At 30.8% G+C, this 20,386-nt stretch overlaps 1 protein-coding gene across 2 annotated transcripts in view; it reads right to left on the bottom strand.

Moving 5' to 3' along the window:
• Positions 1-19,699, bottom strand: part of LOC107448219 (medium-chain acyl-CoA ligase ACSF2, mitochondrial-like) — a 30,296-nt gene extending 10,597 nt beyond the window's left edge. The window contains exons 1-11 of one of the 2 annotated variants that reach the window (XM_071179776.1): positions 19,537-19,699; positions 13,842-14,016; positions 12,873-13,001; positions 11,394-11,447; positions 11,180-11,298; positions 10,785-10,832; positions 9,259-9,376; positions 7,495-7,590; positions 5,027-5,175; positions 2,640-2,731; positions 1,209-1,258 (exon numbers count right to left, since the gene is read on the bottom strand). In XM_071179776.1, coding sequence (XP_071035877.1) covers positions 1,209-1,258; positions 2,640-2,731; positions 5,027-5,175; positions 7,495-7,590; positions 9,259-9,376; positions 10,785-10,832; positions 11,180-11,298; positions 11,394-11,447; positions 12,873-13,001; positions 13,842-14,016; positions 19,537-19,595 — 1,089 coding nt within the window. In that variant the 5' untranslated portion in view covers positions 19,596-19,699. Of the gene's footprint in view, positions 1-1,208; positions 1,286-2,639; positions 2,732-5,026; positions 5,176-7,494; positions 7,591-9,258; positions 9,377-10,784; positions 10,833-11,179; positions 11,299-11,393; positions 11,448-12,872; positions 13,002-13,841; positions 14,017-19,536 lie in introns of both variants that reach the window. The other variant, XM_043042765.2, reaches the window with a different exon arrangement.
• Between the last annotated feature and the right edge of the window lie 687 nt (positions 19,700-20,386).

The raw sequence follows: 20,386 nt of genomic DNA, 5'->3' as shown, positions 1-20,386 counted from the left end.
CAGCCCACACGATTATATCCGCAAAACAGAGTGCTTTCTGATATTGTATCAATAAGGCCAAAGCAAAATATATTAATACAATAGTGTGAGGAGCACTAAAAATTTTTTTTTATAAAAATAACAATAAATAAAATAGATCACAAAAAGTAAAAATAACATGTAAAAACAGAAAATAAAATGAAATAAAAAGAAAAAACATTAAAAAGGGGCTATAAAGCGAGTAGCAAAATCAGATCAACTTACTTTCTTAACTTTCTTCGTGTTTTCTTGTATTTATTTATATATATATATATATACATAATTCTAGAGGTATATTGAAAGTAAAATTCTAATTGTTTCATAATTGTAAAAGGGTTAATAAGTTTAAATACCCATTTAAATACGTTTATTACATTATTATGATTATTAGATATGCTCATTACGTAAGAGTTATTTTCTGTTTTAAGCCTTCATTTTAGAATTATAATCAAAATGAAAAACAATAAGAAAGGATGATAAATAAGTATTGCAGGAAAATACCTATAAGTTAAGCTATCGGTCAATTTTCAAGCTTTTCATTTTGCAATTATAACCTTATTAATTATACACCTTAGAATTCAATATTTTTTACCACTATCATAAAAATGACATATTATAAATGTTATAATAAAAGATAAAGTATTATTAATAATTTAAATAAATGTATTTCATAATTGTGTTGAAAATTTTTTGATTTGTTTTAAAAAATTCCGAGACATGACAAAACAACAAAAAGTGAAGTAAACACTAACTTTCGTCCTCTGTCCTGTCTATACTTTGCATTGATTTGATTTATCGTATATTTCTTCATTAGTATTTTTAAGACGGATTATGCTGGTCAATTTTATTTTAAATTTTTTCCTTCTAATACCAGGTAAAATAAAAAAAAATTTGGTAGAGGCACAGACTAGAAAATATAGCGTGATCATTATTTAGGAAACATTTTTTCTAATCATTGTATAATTATGACTTAAATCATTTAGATGTAATTTGTTTAAGGAAATATTTATTATAAACAACAATGCGGTAAATAAAATGAGTTATAAAAGTTTTTGGTTTAGTCGAGTTATAAAAGTTTTTAAAAGTTAAAAATTTTTAGACATTTAGGTATATAATTTTTATAACAGCTCAAATTCAATAGTAAACAATTATCACCACTTTTATTACTCTATTGAATTCATAATACTTACATGAATATTTGGCTGTTTAAAACTCGAGTATAAATCTTTCATTAGACTTTCTGGAATAGGAGACGCTCCTGTAGCAACTTTAAAGTAGGAAAACATGAATATTATTCAGGGTGAATAGTTTTAATATGTACAGGGAGATCATTAATTGTGTGAAAGCAGTCGAATATTTCCTGAATTTTAAAAATAAAACTTCCTTAAAGTTCCATTTTTTAGGATTCTCTTCAATGCGACTGATTGCGTTCAAATTTTGTATTTTGCCAAGTGAAATTATTATCTTTAAAATGGTGTAAAACATTATATACCTTACAGGTAAAAATGTTTCGTTGATAAATAAATAAAATAATATAAAGAATAATTAATTTTTATAATTCAACTTTTTTTTAGATTATTATTATACAAAATAATATATCTTTACCAAAAAATTTTTTTTGCATGGAATTATCTTTGGATAAACAAATTTTATAATTGTGTAATTTTCAATTGGTTTGAAATTTCTCGATATATATCGAAATACCCAAAAGTAAAATTAGAAGGCTCTGCCATCGCATGGAAATATGCATTTTTTTTACGAATCATCTGCCATTTTCATAACTGGTGTTAGTTTGCAGCAGTTGCTCATGACTGCTAAATCAAGCTTAGCCTATCTTTAACGAGCTCTCTCTATGTTTACAATGAAAATGGCGCAAAACGTCAATACGGAGAAAAACTAATAGGCTTTTGTGGTCTAAATTTTTAATAATCATGAACTTTCTCCAAGGCGGTATTATCAGGGTTCATAAAAATTTGCGTAAAATGAGAATGAGGCATTGATTTAAATAACTTTTACCTGGAAGGAAAAATATCGCCGAATTGGCTATTTTTCGAAAAGTTTAACTACTTTTAAAATATTTAAATTATTTGTCCATTATTCTTAAGCCCAATCATTCCTCACAGCAAGATGGTTCATGCAATTTTAAATTATAGCTTTGTTTCAATTGTAAGGCTCTTGAACAGTAACGTTTTTTTATTTTCTTGGCGAAAGAGCTTCGAAAATCCATGCTAAGTTTGGGCCATTATGATCTGTGACGTGACTTCAAAATGACAGTGAATTGTCATTGAGAGAGACTAGGTTTGCTCTCCGGTGGCGGCTTGAAGACTACCCATCTTTATATCGATTGGCACGAGCTTTGCGCATTGTTGATGATAGCCTTACCCCCATCATGATGTGCAATCTTAGCCAGTCTGGCCTTTCCAGTCTGGTCTTTTCATACTAATTCCTAAGCAAAAATTTCTTTCTTTCACCATTATTCAGAACAAAAACTTTTCTCATAATTAAAAATTCCTAATCTTCTAAAATAGAAATATTTATTCTTTGAAAATATAATAAAATGCTAAAAGAAACTAAAAATACTGACAACCCAAGAAAAAAACTAAACACAATGTAAACTATACTTGTATTTATGGTACTTATATCCATCTGGAGTTCTCTGGATCGCCTTAGTAAATCTACTAGCATAGTTGGCGTTCCGTACATAACGTTGCACCTAAATAAAAATTGCATTTTTTTATTTAAAAAAAAAAGAGTGAAGTCTTATAAATAAAAGTTAAATTTAGTCTTAATGCTTTATTGAAAAGAAAATGTAGCTATTAGTGTATATCAACTGTGTAGTATCACTGGAAAATCACAGTGAATAATATTTTTTATTTATTTATTTACAATTACTTTTCAGTTTAGGTGCGTTTTAATTTTTATTTTACGTTTGTAAATTTGTCTTGATATTAAATATTTTATTATTTCAAAAAAAAATTTACTTTTCAGTTCTTTTTGAACAGTCGTTGAACAGCCAACCCAATTTCGGGTTTACGACAACCAATGTTCAACACCGTAGCCTAGCAATTTAGAACTTAATCCCGAACACAACTGACACCTGAATCAAGTATTGGGAAAAATTTGCCTTCGTGGAAGACTTATTGAAGGAACTAATCCGCATTTGCGCTACATGGAGAGGAAAACCACGAAAATCTCCCATTTTTAGTCTAACGGCAAGAGGGCTCTAACCCATGATCCAATCTACCACTGAAGATATTCTACGTCAGCTCTGCAGTCGGTGTGAATCGTGCGGAATTCGTATCGATCATTCATCACTAAGATTCGAGACCGGTTCATCCCACTGGATGAAGAACTCTCTACCCTCTTACTTTGCAGTTTTATTTTATTTTATAACCGTCATTGAACAACCGACTAAATTTTTTACGTTTGCAATTAAGTTACATACGACTATTAATGTTCGATTCCGTAGGCTTGTAATTTTGAACCCAATCCAGAAGACACGGAAACTCCTGGATCAGTACCACCAGAGGTAGGATTTGTTAAGGGAACATGGAAGGCTATATGACTCGACAGATTTAACTTGCATCAGTCGCCATTTATTAAACGAGGAGTCTCTTGGACGTGGGTGCAGTGCCCTGCCAACCAGGCTATCCCGGCCTGCTTTGCAGTTTTTTTATATATATAACCGTCGTTGAACAGCCGACCCAATTTTTGCGTTTACGACTACCAATGTTCAATTCCGTAGCCTTGTAATTTTGAACCCAATCCAGAAGACAAGAGAACCTCTGGATCAAGTATTGGAAGAAATTTGCCTTGGTGGAGGACTTTTTGATGAAGCTAACCAGCATTTGCGTTACATAGAGAGGAAGACCACTAGAACCTCCCACGGTTAGCCTGACCCCAAAGGGACTCTAACCCATGATCCATCTACCACTGAGGATATTTCACGTTAGCACTGTGGTCGGGGCAAGTCAGATGCGGATTCGTATCGACCAGCTATCGGTGGGTTTGAACCCGGTTCACCTCATTGGAAAGCAAACCCATCGCGGATCTGCTTTGCAGTTTGTCGCTGGGATGGTGGTGGGGCGATTGCTGACTTTCGACTGTCGGACTGGTTTTGAACAGCTGTTTGCAAACTATCTCCGCTGTCGCTCTGTATGAGATGAGAGAAATGATCTCTGCTTTGAAATCTGTGCTTGCTGCACAGAGAAGAAAATTCCGGTGAAATTACAGTACTGTATGGAGAAAAAACTTCCGATAAAAAAAAATTACAATTGCGGTATTTAAAACCCAAATATACAGTACCTACTCAAACCATTCAGTTTAGTAACTTTTCCATTCGTATGGCAAAAGTTAATTTTGGTCTTCGAAATTATAGCTCTTATCTAATTTTGTACACATATAGTGAAAAATGCAAAACTGAAAAGTGAATTTAACCGAGTAAGTGATTTCACGCCTTGTTTTGTGTATCATGATTCAAAATATCAAAATTTACCCCATTAATAAAATTTTATCACACGCTATAAAACGATATTTTATTGTTAATTTTTCAATATCATTACTAAGACGCTTTGCAAAAAAAAAATTACCGAGATTTATGTTTTTTCTTAGAGCCAGAAACACGGTAAATGTCATCATATTCTGATAGTTTTGACCATACCTTTTATCTCTGTGTGATCCGTCGGATTTTGCCTCCTTTGCCTTACGGCAAAATTTGTGGCCCTTAAATTCTTGCGTGACTCGGGACCTTATGCCTGCGAGTCCGCAATTCGTGGCGTTCTGGTATTGGCAACCACTATGGCGATGATAGGTCCCTATGTATACATAACTTGACTCCTGGCCAGACTTTTGCTAAGGAATTTGTTTTGTAATTATTTATTTACTTCTTTAAATTTCTAACCCACAAAGCATAAATTAGTACAATTAAAACATTTTATAGTAAAAGAATAATCCATTACAAATACCAATTAACCAAATAAAAATGTTATAAAAAATTGAAATAACTTACTTATATTTTTCAATACAATTCAAGTTTTTAACGTAATTGTATGTAGCACTAGGTAAAATTGTGGTAGATTTGCTTAAGATCATTCCTAATGTTCCAATATGGCAACCAAAGATGTGAAAAAATGGCACTGGACAGCATATTACTGGTTCCTATTTAAAATTATTTGAAAAAAAATGGAAAAATATGTAACAACAAGCTCTTCAAAACATCGCTATTCATGAAAAAATAAACTTAGCTAACTTTATACTCAAAATTTTAATATTTTCGTTCTCAAATATTTCAATTTTATTATTCATATGTTTTGGAATAGATAATGTTTTGTCGATATAATTAGTACTTCTAATTTTGTACAAACATTCTAGCTGATTTTTAATCGCTAACTCTATGGAGGCTGAAAAACAAATTTCTGAATAATATGCCTCGGGAAGTTTTTAGTATTGTTAAATTACGGTTGGGAACACACAACATTTATTGTAACATTTAATTTCAAATGTTATTTTAAAAATATAATAGTACTAAATATGTTTTTTACTAATAGGTGTTATAAAAAAATTTTACGTTAGGAGTAGTGGTATAAGCGCAGGCAAACAGAAAAATGTTTTAATATATATCTTATTTAAAAAATTTAATTTTCGTGGGAAAAAACTATTTATGCAAAGAAACAAAAATGAATGCGTAGCAATGGTCGGAAGATGGTCATCAGCGAACAGGGAGTTCAGCCTTTTATGGTAAAATAACAATTAAATAATCTCCTCTTTAATCTAGCATTAGAAAAAATAGTAAGGGACTCAAACATCAACACCCGAGGAAATACCTTCAACAAATCAGTTCAAATATTGACTTTTGCTGATGATTTAGATATTATCGCTAGAACGCAGACAGCACTAACACAATCCTTTTTATGTCTGGAGAAGGAAGCCATTAAGATGGGATTAAGAATCAATGAAAATAAAACTAAATATATGCCCTGCACAAAAGCTGACTATAAAAAAAACACAGTTTGAAATTGGAGCATACAAATTCGAAGCCGTTGATAGCTTCACCTATTTGGGGTCTAAGATTAACAACAAAAACGACACTACACAAGAAATACACACGAGAATCACGATGGCCAATAAGTGTNGCTACTCTTAGTGGACAACATATGCAAATTTTGCACGGTTTGGCTTACTTTTGAAAGAGTTATCGCTATTTTTGTGATTTTTCCTTAATTTATGATAACCAGTGTATATGCCCTGCACAAAAGCTGACTATAAAAAAACACAGTTTGAAATTGGAGCATACAAATTCGAAACCATTGATAGCTTCACCTATTTGCGGTCTAAGATTAACAACAAAAACGACACTACTCAAGAAATACACACGAGAATCACGCTGGCCAATAAGTGCTTTTATGGCCTAAGAAAATATCTTAAGTCAAGCCTAATAAAAAGAAAAACAAAAGTGTTACTCTATAAATGCCTTATACGATCAGTGCTTACATACGCGTCTGAAACCTGGACAATGACCCGTGGAGATGAAAATATGATAGCTAGTTTTGAGAGAAAAATACTGCGAAGCATTTTTGGTGGAATAAGTAAAAACGGTACCTGGTTCAGAAGATCAAACACGGAACCTTACTAAGCATATAAAGAACCTGATGTCATTAAATTTATCAAAATTCAAAGGATGAAATGGGCAGGCCACATTATAGGAATGGAGGATAGCAGGTCAACCAAAAAAGTTTTCTGTGCCAGGCCAACAGGTACAAGAAAAAGAGGACGACCAAACTTAAGATTTTTAGACTGCATTGAAAAGGACCTACAAATTTTAAAGATAATAAACTGGAGAACCTTGGCTAAAGTAAGAATGTCTTGGCATAGGCTTGTTGAGAAGGCCAAGGCCCATCCTGGGCTGTCGTGCCAATGAGAAGAAGAAGAACAATTAAATAAACTGTTATTTAGACATTTTTTCGGCGAAATGTCTTACAGTGTAGACCAAAACTATAAAGCACTTCATTACTCTGACAACAAACTTGTGCGAAGTTATTGAAAACATAATGCACAATTAAGCATGCGCAAGATTAAACACTCTCGCTTTATAAGGCTTTAAATACACGATTAAATATTCTCTCTTTGTAAGACCGTGAATGTGACATTATTCATTTCTAAATGTTGATACTAAGCTATTTTAACACACATAATTTGCACGGCCCTCTTCTAACAACTTCAGAAAATACGAAGAAAAGACATTGCAATAATGAAAGGTTTTGCTTTCATAAATGCCGTGGGCAGTAAAGGTTGGCGTGGGTTCAAAAAAGAGAGGTCAATACTGGAGAGCTTATTTTCTCATGTGCTTTATGCATTCCTTCATTGGATCATTTCTCATCAAGTTTATTTTTATCTATTAACTCAGAATTAATAAATTCAGCTCTTCCTTGTCACATAAAAATTAATTAATCTACAAGAATGTCAAAAAATTATTTTTACCATTTTGTCGAAACCCAAGCGATAAAATATTCGAATTAAATTGTTGAGTGCTTTTTGGTTATTAAGAATTGCTGCTTTTGGATAACCAGTTGTTCCCTGAAAGAAAAAAAATTAAGGTGAAAATTTTTCGTAAAATTCCTCTTCTTTAACTTAAAACAGCCATTAGACGACATACTTTTTCATTTTTTGAATAAGAAGAAGTTTAAGTAACTCAAAATAAGTTGCAGATAAAAATCAAATCAATTTATAAGATTCAACTTATATTGCTCCAGGGAGAGGTTTCACTCTTACAGAGCTTGTATGTCTTAGGGCAATTTTCATTTGACTTTAAAAAAGGGCTCTCAAGACCAAACCTTCACTGAAAAATTGTTTTGTTGTACCATATAAAAGTTTCTAAAATTATTAACAAAAAACAAATACGTTAAATAGTTCTATGGTACTTTTATAAGACAGTAAAACAAACTACCCCTTTTGATAACATTGTATTTATTATCCTTTAACATTGCGGCAACTATGCACATCATTTAAACAATGCAATTTCTAACGACAAAAACCAAAATTTTACCTAAATCGGAACAGAATGCTTTTAATTTATTATCTGTTGCTGCATTTTCGTTTTTACTAACAAGTTATTGTGCTCATTGTGCTCATTTTCGAACCCACCCCTCTTTTTCTTAATTCAAAAATGTTTTTTTGTTTAGGTTCCAATTCCACTTGAATCCATTAAATTAACTCACAAAAACAAATACTTAGTCCACAGAATAATTTAGACAATGAATCTACTGACTTTTTCTCTAGATTCTCTTCGTGAAATTACAGGTATTACATCTGATTACTGATTCCATTATTATATTCATTTTATATAAATATATCTTGATAAGGACTCATGACTATTAAAGATCACAATAACGAATTCCCTTATGAAATTGTACCATATATACATGGCAAACGTATGGGAATACACCGTAAATTTATAGAAATTTCATAGGAACATGCCATATAGTTATGGTGAGCTTACTGCGTTAGTACCTTCACTTGGTAAACTAATGAAAACTTACCACAGGCATGTGTCAATTATATGGGAGAATGAGAATTGACACTTAAAAAAAAAAACAGGCGTGTTTCCGACAATCCAGCTTAGTTTTTCGTAAATAAAACCAATCCATAAAAATCAATAAAATTCACCCGCTTTAATAGAAGTTATTTAAAATTATTTTCGATAAACTTTTTGCATCTTAATACCAAATATATAGTTCTATATTTAAAATATACTACTTTTCGTGACCGGGATAGCCTATATGGTAGGGTGCTGGACTCACGTTTGTGAGAACGGGAGTTCGAATCCAGCCAGCAGAAGACATCCTTTGTAGAAAATGGTGACTACTGCACGTAAAATCTGTCTGGTCACAAAGTCCTCCATGTTCCTGTAGCAAATCAATACCTCTGGGGGTACTGAATTGGAGATTGATCGTTCTCTGGTTTAGGTCAAATTACGATCTGTGGATAAATGAATGGATGCATGAATGGATCCGCCCTATAAGCGGGTGCTACGTATGGGTGTAGCAGAAGTCGTATTCTTGACCATAGATGGCACCACTGGAAAACAAGAACAATCGCACCCCCTTCTGCTTTAATGGCCGACAACAACAACTACTTTTCTTTATAACATCCCATTCTTTTACTTCAGTATCTTTATCTAATTTTCAGAGAATTGTTGTAAAGAGCTTTTATTATATTAAAATGTAATTATACCACTTTACTTACTGATGTGAATAGAATATGCGATGGATCATCAAATTGAATAGTCTTCTTAATTTGAGATAGAGCAATATCACTCTCTCTATTCCTACTCTCTAGCACATCTTTAAAACGTATCGTTCCTCTAAATGATAAAAATAAATGTTAAATGCTCACGAAGTTCAAACAAGAAAATTTCCTGATGTTAGTTAATTTTTTTAAAAGAAATTTAGTAAACACATATAGAAGAATCAAGTGGACCTATTGACGACTATATAGTTAAGGCAGTATAAGATGAATTGTGGTAAAGACACTTAAAATTGCAATAACTTTCGATCAAATTAGTATTTTGAAAATCAAAACTTGTCCTAAAATTATAAATAAAAATGGACCGCCCAGCAAGCCTAATTTCAATTCTAAAGGGGCTTGCCTCATAGTATTTTTCACTGCAAGTTTGACAGTTAGAAATTTTTGAACCAACTGTTTAATTTCTTTTTTCATCCTGCTCATTTTTTCTTCACTTTCGTAATCTCAAAAGTTTGAAGTTACGAAGTTGTTGCTCGTCAAAACAAAATGCAACATAAGGATGAACACCCAAAAACTTGGTAAAACCAAAAAACTGGAGGTTGTGCCACTTACGATTATTTAATTTGAAGTGAAACTGTTGCAATCTCAGTACTAAAATTTAAATAAGTTGATAATACTAATAATTCACTATTAATAACATATTAAGATGATCAGAAACACGCGATGCTAAATTTCCGTTTTACACGCTTAAACCGGAATGCAGTATTTTTCATTGTATAATAATAGACATGCTTTTGCTTTTTCGTAAATAAAAGTCCTTTTAAAGAAAAAAAATAAAACGAAATTATAAAAAGAACCTTGCAAATTTGAGCATTACTAAGTTATGAATGTTTGTAATGTCTGTTTTATGAAATTACTCATTTTATTTTACGCTACGGAAGTTATAAACTGTTTCCATTCTTGGCAAAATATCTTGAAAACATGCAAATAAAATGACGTACACTGACAAACACTAAAATAATATTACTTATGTAAACGTTTGTGATTTTTTTCATTTTTATTTTATTATTTATGTACACAGGTTTCACTTAAAGCGTCCAGTAGTGAAACTTTATTTATTTAAAGATTAATACGAGAGTAAAAAACCAAATATGCTTCAAGCCCAGTTTTTATAGCTTGTAAAATCTTAACTTAGCCTTTTTAAGCTTTTTTTAAAGCCAATAAATAACCCATTGTATCATAATAGAGATCTTACAAAGCAATTAACTCAAAAATATATTTATAAATAATTTTAGGAGAGGAGGACATTTTTAAAATTATATCACATCATTTAAGACCCATTAAATGTGGTTTATATCTTATCAGTGTTTATGTGTATTGAGAAAAGCTCAAAAAATCTCATAGCAGATGTATTATAAAAATTCAAGAAAATAATGATATAATAGTGTTAACGATAAAATCGGTAATTTTACAACATGATTGAAGTTTTAAAACAGAAAAAAAATTATACTTAAATCTGGTCTTACTCTTTGTTCTCATCCGACATCATAATAACTTTCTCTAAACTAGGAAACCTAAAAAATAATTTAAAAAAACTATGAGTTGGAAATTTATATCCAAAAGAGAGAGTTAGATGGATAATCAATATCCAAAAGAGAGAGGTAGATGGATAATCAATATCCAAAAGGGAGAGGTAGGAAGATAATTAATATCCAAAAGGGAGAAGTAGGAGGATAATTATTATCCAAAAGGGAGAGGTAGGAGGATAATCAATATCCAAAAGGGGGAGTTAGATGGATAATCAATATCCAAAAGGGAGAGGTAGGAAGATAATTAATATCCAAAAGAGAGAGGTAGGAGGATAATCAATAGCCAAAACAGAGAGGTAGGAGACAAAAAAAACAGGACGTGCATTACTTACTTGTCACTTTGAATTCGCCCTGCTTTGTTTGCTCTCAGATTGGGTATGATTTTATTGAAAGTTTCATAAAAATCTTGATGTTCAAGTTTGTTAAAGGATACGACAGCTTTGCAACTTACCTAAATTAATTTTAAAGACAAAGTAAAATAAATTGATATTAAAAATCCCTGTAGGAAAATTTGGGAAAAAAACTTTCGAAGTAAGTTTCTCTTACTTTTTTCAAACAATATTCCAATTCTTGAGGTGTGCATGAATAATTTATAGCAACCTATAAAAAAATATGTACAATTCAGAATTAATAAATCCTTCCTTTCTGTACTGATTATTAATACTGAAAGCAAGATATATACGAGTATTTTATAACCCACTTGATTTAAAATTTATATTTTTATTATTTTGAAATCAATCATGTCAAAATAAAAGAATAATAAACAAGAGAATATAAGAAATTCTAAGGGAATAAGGAATCTTGAATCCTAAGGAGATATTTAAACCCAAAATGGTAACATGATTTAAGTCAACTTTTGACACTAGTACCGTCAGAGTTCAGTGGAAGATATGTTGCGGTAGAAATCAATTATATTTTGCAGATTGTCTTTATTAACTGTGTGATCCGCAAGAGGCAAACAAATTGTTTCATTTCCCATATTACTTAGACAATAAGCAAATTTCCTAAATAATCTGAAGATTATCTACTAGGCATTCTTTTAAACGAAAATAAGATCGTTGCTGCAACAACTGACGCTTTTGCACGCTTATGTATTTATTTCCGCTTCCTAAAAAATCTACACATTAGTTGAAAGAAGGGATCATCAGTCAGTTTAAAAGCTCTAATACCAAGAATCAAACAGTTTAAAATATTATTACAATATGGGAAATTAAAGTAATATCATTTCATTACTTTTCAATATCTAAAAATCGGATTAATAAATACAATCAAATAAACTGCAAGTAAGTTGATTAAATAAAGAAACAAACTTTTGAACTTCAATTGTATGAAGAGCTTTAAAACGTACATTACCTCTGTAAATTTCGGAAAATACTTGATTACCCTCATTAACCAATTACCCAAGTTAATCTGCAGTTTTGCTAGGTCATGTGCTGCTTTTTGAGATTTAGTGGTAACAGATGTACTCATTTTTCCGCACTGTGCTTCATATTTCATGTCTACCTACTTTACATTCCACGTACAGAAAAGTAAGAGGAAGCTAAACCACTGGAAAAACTTATCATCTCAAACTCTCTTTCACCTCCATAAGTATTTTAAAATTTAAAGTACAGAAAAAAGTTGAGATCAGGCAAATTTGGAGTAAACCATGCAGTTTCAAATACTGAAAAGAAATTTTTAAAATATCAAAATGAAAACAAATCATGAGAGGATAATTTAGGATTACGCAATGGAAAACTTCTCTTCGAATAATTTGCTTACATTTTGAAATTTTTTCATCTATTGCAACTTCATAGCTTACACTAGGTATGCTTGAACTCACTTTCTCTATACTTTAAGTTTTTAATTACTAATGGAAATAAAAAAGAATTTGTGACGGTAAAACATCCTCTTAAGAAATCAAGTAAGTGCACAGTTTGAAAAACATTTTTGTTAAATTGTACTTCATGCGATTTTGACGTCAATACTTTTCAATAAATTATGTTTAAAATGTCAAACAAGACTGAGAAAATATTTAAAACGTACCAAAATCAAACCAGACTTGGCAGCAGCCAGTTGCGTTAGTGACCATTCGTAGCAATTAGGACTATAAATAGCTATTTTATCTCCTTTTTGTAAACCGCAAGCTATGAAACCAGACGCGAGTTTTTCTGCCTGTAAGATTTCATAGAAATAAATATACAAGAAAATGTATTACCTTAATAAAATATTCAGGAGTAATCTGAAGCAAACAATTTTAACTACAAAATATTAAAAGGAGCACCGTTAATATTTAATTCCAAATATTTAATTCCAAACAGCAAATATTTAATTCCAAATGCCTAACATTGGAATTCCATTCGACAGACAGACATGGAAATGATTTTAATACTTCAAGTTGCTGACTACTATACTGAAATGCCTCCAAGTCATACATACGATGGTGTTTCTGTGGCTGTTTAATGGCAGCCGGACAGAATTTGAATAATTATTCTTGCATAAAGAATGCCTAATGCAGTGCATAAATAACTTTGACAATATCGCAAGACATCTCATGAAAATAGTTAAAATTAAACTACTTCCATGTGATCAGAGATGCACTCAACAGCTAGATGGAGAAAAAATTGGCTAACATATTGTTCAAAACTTAATTAAGGATCCAGGATTGGAGGAAGGGTTGAAATAATTAGAATATTTAAATACAGTTGTGCTTTGCATTCGGCTTGGTTACCATTAAAGTTTATCTGTTGTACAAGATAATTTTGAAAAATGATCAAGCTAGTCGTCAAAGGCGGCTAGTATAGATATTCCTCCGTGAATTAAATACGCATGAACCGCAATGATAGGAACAAACAGCGATATGCCATTTTTTTTTCTTCCAACTTTTCTTTTGTGTTTACTCGGTACTTTTGTCTGAGCGCGTTGTCGGAAAACTATGTTGAGTCTCTTATAATTATTATCACTATTTATCATTATTTATCATAATTTATTATTTAATGTTAAATAATACATCACCTCATTTCTAAGCTCCCAATAATTTTTTGCAATATTTTGATGGGCAGATATCAAAGCAGTATGGCCTCCATACGTGTCAGATGCATTATCCAAGAGGTCAGCCACGGTGACATCGCTGAATGGCAGGCTTCCATTCTTGGAGACATAACTGTTACTTTTCTTTATGCTGAAGTATCTAAAAAAAATTCCTTTTAGAACCGAAAAAAAATCGGAAAAAATTTACATTTAAAAAAAAAGAAATTTGACTTCTAAGCACTTTCATCTGGCAGAGATTTTTCGGTATTTCAGTTTGTCATAAATTGTGCTTTAAATACTCCCTAATTCATTTCTGTCATAGCGTTAATTTCTCGAATTTTATTTCGTTAGTCATTATGAATAAGGTCACGGACTTGGCCAATTTTTTCTGACGTAAGACTTGTTCTTAGTCCAAGATTATGAGACAAGCTTTCAACTTCTTCACGGCCTTATTTATATAAATTTTTCCATTTGTATACCTGAGTCTTCGAAAGGGTATCACAGGAACTGTACGTACCTGTAATTTGCGAAAATTTTTCAATAGATTTGACATTTTCTCTTGTTAAAAATGTAATTATTATGTGTTGTGGAACTGCATTTGAAACGTTACGCTCGCTCATTATTCAAGTTACTGAAAAAAGAACTTGCGAAGAACTAAATGCTGCCAAACGGTTATTTAGACTTGATAAAGTTCTATTGTTGCCATGACAATGAGAATAGAGATCGTCTGCTGCTATTAAAATTCTTTTTTAGCAGCAGCAGTTTCAATTATATTTGACCCACTTACTCGTGTCTTTTTCAAGAATAAAATTATTTTTTATTTATTTTGCCGTATTGTCTAGGATTCCTAATCTTCAACTTTTTTTTTCAAGTTCCTTTTATGGTCTCTCTATATTAGAAAATCGTAAGCGCCACCAACGCTCAACATTTCAACTTAGCATTCTCCTTTGTTTTGCTGTGCAAAAACTATAAGACTTAGAAACTTAAAATTACGAAGACGTGTAGAAAATGTACAGGTGATTCGCTTGAGGATAAAAAAATTTTAAGCTTCGATTATTAATTCGATAAATATTAATTGATAAACTTATAATAAGAAATGGAGCCGCTGGAAGGACACTAGTTTAAATTCGATGACCTGAAAGAGCTTTTTTTGTTTATAAACTTAACATATAAATTCTTTTTTTAAAAAAAAGATTAAATTATTAAATTTGTTCGAGAGTTATTGCAATTTTATGGTTTTTCTAACGAATTAGGTTTTTGTCCACTTTTTTCTTTTGCCTTACTTTACATTTTATTTTACTATGCAAAAATTATAAGACGAAGCAAGGTGCGCGATTGCGAGCATGTGTGCATAGGAAATGTACACAAAGTACAAAAAAAAATTAAGATTTTTATTATTAGTTTGAGAATTACCAACTATTAGACTAGTTGTAAAAAAATATATTGCTTGATCTATTAATCGCTGAAAGGAAACTAGAGAGTTGAAATTTGACGTGCTGTAAAAACCATCTTTATTTATAAACTTAACATGATTTTTTTTCAAACTTCAACTTTATCCGAAAGTGATTACAATTTTAGATGCTTTTTTCTCGTATAATATTTTTTTCAATTATTAAGTCAAGTCATGAGTAACTTCCGATGCAAGTAGAATCCATTGTTCGTATCTATCCGCTATGAGTTACCATGACAACAAGTTTTAGTTTTCACTATATAGACGAGGCTTCAGTTAATCTTTTGTCAACTACTTCGTCTGATAAAGTTACGTTACATTGTTTTTTTGTTTTTTTTAACCTCTGAAATGGAGAGTAAAAAAGTACATATTCGTCATGTAATGCTTTGGGAATTTAAACAAGACAATAGTGCTAAGACGACAGCAGAAAAAATATGCAGTGTATATGGTGAAGGACTAATAACTGATTGGGCAGTTAGAAATTTTATATTCCGTTTATTATATTCCGTTCTGGAGATAAGACCTTAAAAGACGAACCGAGGGCTGGACGTCCTTCCGACTTTGACAACAACCTTTTAAAGGCAATATTGGAGCTAAGTCCACGTCAATCAACAAGAGGTATAGCAGAAAGGCTGAATACATCACAATCAACTATTAAACGCCAATTAGGGAGAGTTGGACAGTTTGGAGTATGGGTACCTCACAATCTAAGTGAACGGAAAACGGAATAACGAAGATCGCATGTCAATTGCCACAAGTCTGTTCTCACTTGTAAAAATTGAGCCATTTTTAAACAGGATTGCAACAGGCGATGAAAGATCAATATAGTCCGCAAAAGACAGTGACTTGATAAGGATCATCCACCCCTACTAGAACCGAAAGCAAACATCCATGGCAAAAGATTTTATTGTGCGTATGGTGAGATTGTCAGGGAATAATTCACCACGAGTTGCTGAAGTCAAATTTAATGATTGCTGCGGATAGATACGTTCAGCAGTTGCAAAGAATGCAAAAGAAACTCCGTGAAAAGCGTTCTGCACTTGTCAATCGCAAAAACGTCAATCTTTCACACGACAATGCGCGACCACATACGGCAAGGGTGACTAAAGAAAAATTCTTGAGGTTGGATAGTCTGTTTTACCAGATCTGCCTTACTCCCCGGATCTTTCCCCAACTGACTACCACCTTTTCTGTTCCTTACAAAACTTTTTGAATGGAAAAACCTTCAATTCTAAAGAGCAAATCAGGCAGATTGTCGAGAACTTCTTCCAGTCCAAACCAATCATATTTTACAAGGAAGGAATTGATAAACTGCTAGGAAGGTGGGAGAAGGTTATAGATAATACTGGTGAATACATAATAAATTAATATAATTTTGTTATTCCATGAGAGCAAAATAAATGTCTGATAAAAAAACGGAAGTTATTAATGACACGATCTGATATATATGTGTATTTTAAACCTTTTTTGTATAAAAATAAATTTACCCATCTCAAGATCTTTATTTTATAAGCTCGACCTTAACTCGGGGTCCTTTGTTAAAAAACTTTTGAGAAAGAGATAAGATGTTGATAGATATAACTCTTAATATTTATATAGAAATTTTTAAAAATCAAAAAGACTTAAGAGAGGTGAAAACCGTTTCCAATTGGAAATGATATACAATATAAGGTTTTCGTTACATATTGTTTACATGTGAAATTTCGCCTTATTTATTATATCTTATTGCGTTGTATCATTCTGTATTTTTATTTTTCATTCATATTTTTTCATTATAAATATTTTTTTCAAGTTTATTATTATTATTCAAGTCCAAGTTATCGTTTATTTTGTTAGGATTAACACATTAACAAAAAAATATTATTAGCTCATAAGACTATACTAAGTATTTATTTCATAAGCCAATCAATCTTTTTTTCTTAAAAATAATATCAGTTTTTAAGATATAAAAGCAAATATGAATGTGAAACAACCATGGAGGTTGATGAGCGAAACGATCAAGGAGGAAAACTCTTAGTTTTTCTTAAAACTCATGTAATCATCCATTCTTTCATGATTTTTTTCAAACACATTTGAAAGAAAAATGCTTTAATGAATAGAGTAGTTTAAAATTTCAATTGTACTAATTGTGAAGAGTTGCAGTTACGAGCATAAATTAGTGATCATATTTTTTTTTAATTTAAAAAAAAAACAACAAAAATATTATCAAGTTTTTTTAAAAGTTTCCTTCGATATAAATTGAGTGTTAATGCAGCATGTGCTCATAATTTTTTTTAATCTAGAGAATCACGGAAATACGTTAAATATTTCACCTTTAAATTGTTCCCTTAAATAATTTTAAGAAATTGTAGTAAAATATTTGCTTTGAAGTAAGAAAAGCCTAAATAAAATGTTAAATTGTTAATTTTAGCTCAATGACTTTATTACTAATGAGAGTATTTGTCCATTCTATTTAGTCTCTAACTAGACATTTTTATAATAGTGTTTGACTTTTAATAAGTATTATTATTTTTTATACCGTGTGATCTTGGAATGTTAGAGTCACAGACTCGTTTCAGAAAATTCAATAAAGATCTAATAAGATGCCATGAATCAAGATCTAAAAACATCAAAATCTAAATAAATATGATCTAAAAATATGGATCTTATTAAACCTTTGATTTCGGTTGATTTTTTTTATCAACCTTTGAATTACATTACGTTTAACTTACATTACATTTCAATATGCATTAGAAAAAATAATTCATAGTTGAAGTACTGAATTTTCATCTTGAAAAACTGAGGTCCAATCCTCAGTGACGCCTTGAGACCCATCCATCTTCAGATCGATGTACCAGCTTGTCTGGAGCTGTGCGCAGTGCTAACCACATTGCTATAATCATGACATTGATCACAAAATTGTGAGCCTTATCTCCATGAACCCTTGGCCCACAACGAGCTGTTGCAGGAGTAATTTACTTTATATTAAAATGACGTTTAGAAACCGATTAATATTACTTCTTTTATGGATGAATATTTCTGTCTTTCCAACAGCTGCTAGAGTTGATACCTACTTCAATTCTACTAATTAAGTTGTTAAATTATAGAATATGCGAACCATAATGAATTCAACTCCTTCAATAGTATTACATCCATGTTTTAAACACAGTCAAGATTAAAATTTAAAATTCTGTAAATTATAAAGCGTATTTTAAAACCTATTGTAAATTAAGTCTGAAAGTGGACTTAATAGTTTGGTAACGTAGTATGCTTAATTTTCAAGAACATCATATCAAAAGTGATTTTTCGCAGTACCCAAAAAAATGAATTACGTTTGTTTAAATATATTAATTACTAGTGTTTTTGAGGTTGTTTTGAGATTGACAGGTGTAAGAAATTACACTTGAGGTAGAATATGATTACATATTTTGTACCAAAATAACCTCCTCAATAAACATCAGTTAAATCTTATAAAATCAACCTCATTTATAGCTCAGTATTACTTTTAGTTGAAATCAGATGAAATTATTCACATCTCAAATATACTTTTTTAAAAGGGCTAAATCAAAATTTAATTTTATGTTTAGCAAACAGGGGTTTTAAAATTATAAATGTAAAGTAAAATTAAAAAATTTTTAAAGTATTTTTAAAGATAAAGGTGAATTTGAGCATAAACACGAAAAATTACATTATTAAAATGTAAAAATAATAAATAAATAACCATTACATCCCAAAAACAATCTCTCTAAGCTGATTGCTATAAGAAAGATTTCTGCCAACCGTAAAACAACCTCAAGTATGAATAAAACAACTTCATACACCTTGAGTATAAACCGTGGGAGGATGATTTGTCAAAATTGTTTTCGATGTCAACTTCAAATAAACCTCAAATCAACCTTAACATCTTAAAAAAAAATCAAATAAACCTCAAAAACACCATAAAATTTTAAAGGGTTCATTAATAAATTAACTACTTTATTTTCAGTGAATATTTTTATAAACGAAATTGTAAGAATATTTTTTTTTGGAATCTTACATAATTGTGGAAATTGAAGGTTTGTTGACATTTATTTGCATTCATTTTTTAAAGTGAACAAAATTTAGAATTTTCAATTAAATGAAAAAGAGTATATTCAGGCTATACATTTCAAGTAGTTTTTCAATGAAATATAATGCATTTACTAATCCGAATTCTTTTTGAAAAACTGTTTTTTGAAATAAATTAAAGTCAGAAAATTTTCCTAGGCTTACCTGTACTTAAAACGCCGCTCTTTTAATGCTCGAAAAAAGATTGATTGTAAAAGCCGCATGTCTTAAAACTCTTACTTTTCTTTCATAGACTTTTAGATTTCTAAAATAAAAAGTCCACGAAGCTTCCGTGAAGGAATTTACTTTTATGTTTACTAATTTTATTGAGGATATTTTTGTAAAAATAATAATTTGAGATTAAACTCATTTATCAGCTATTTGTGTAACTAATGACGTACTTCTTTGAAATTTCCCTAAATTTGGATAAGCATTTTACTGAACAGACTCGTATTTATTCAGTCGGTTAGAATTGTGTTTATTTATTCGCCTTTTTATTATCATTTAATTGATAGGGATTCCATATTTCGCCCAAAATCAGGTTATCTTGTCTAAAATCAGTTTTTTCCCCCACAAACAGAGACTAGTGTTAAGGACCCAGATACAGAAGTTGGAAAATCACGCTTTTCTTTATTTTTTTTTAATAATAACAAACGCATCTATGCCTTAGAGTTTTCTCAACAAATAATGAAATAATAAAAATTTTAAAACCACGATTTTCTTATGGACTCGAAAATTAAATGAAATTTTATTTTTTATCACTCTTAAAATATAAGTGACATTTCTTTCGAAAAATGTGGTTGGTCGCGATATATGTTGACTGCGAAGGCGATATGTCTCACGTTTTAGGTGTAACAAAAATAAAGGTTCCTCTTTCATCTTGTTATTTTTTAGTAACTTTAGTTCTGTAGCTGTTAGTTTATGTTAGAAAGTACTCACCATTTTAACTGACGATAAATACTGCTTGCATCGGTCAAAAAAATCATTGTAACTGTATTTTAATAAAAAGTTAGAA

Source organism: Parasteatoda tepidariorum, chromosome 4, assembly GCF_043381705.1.
Source record: "Parasteatoda tepidariorum isolate YZ-2023 chromosome 4, CAS_Ptep_4.0, whole genome shotgun sequence".
NCBI lineage: Eukaryota > Metazoa > Arthropoda > Arachnida > Araneae > Theridiidae > Parasteatoda > Parasteatoda tepidariorum.
Note: the sequence above shows the minus strand (reverse complement) of the source record. Positions and strands in the feature narration are given on the sequence as shown.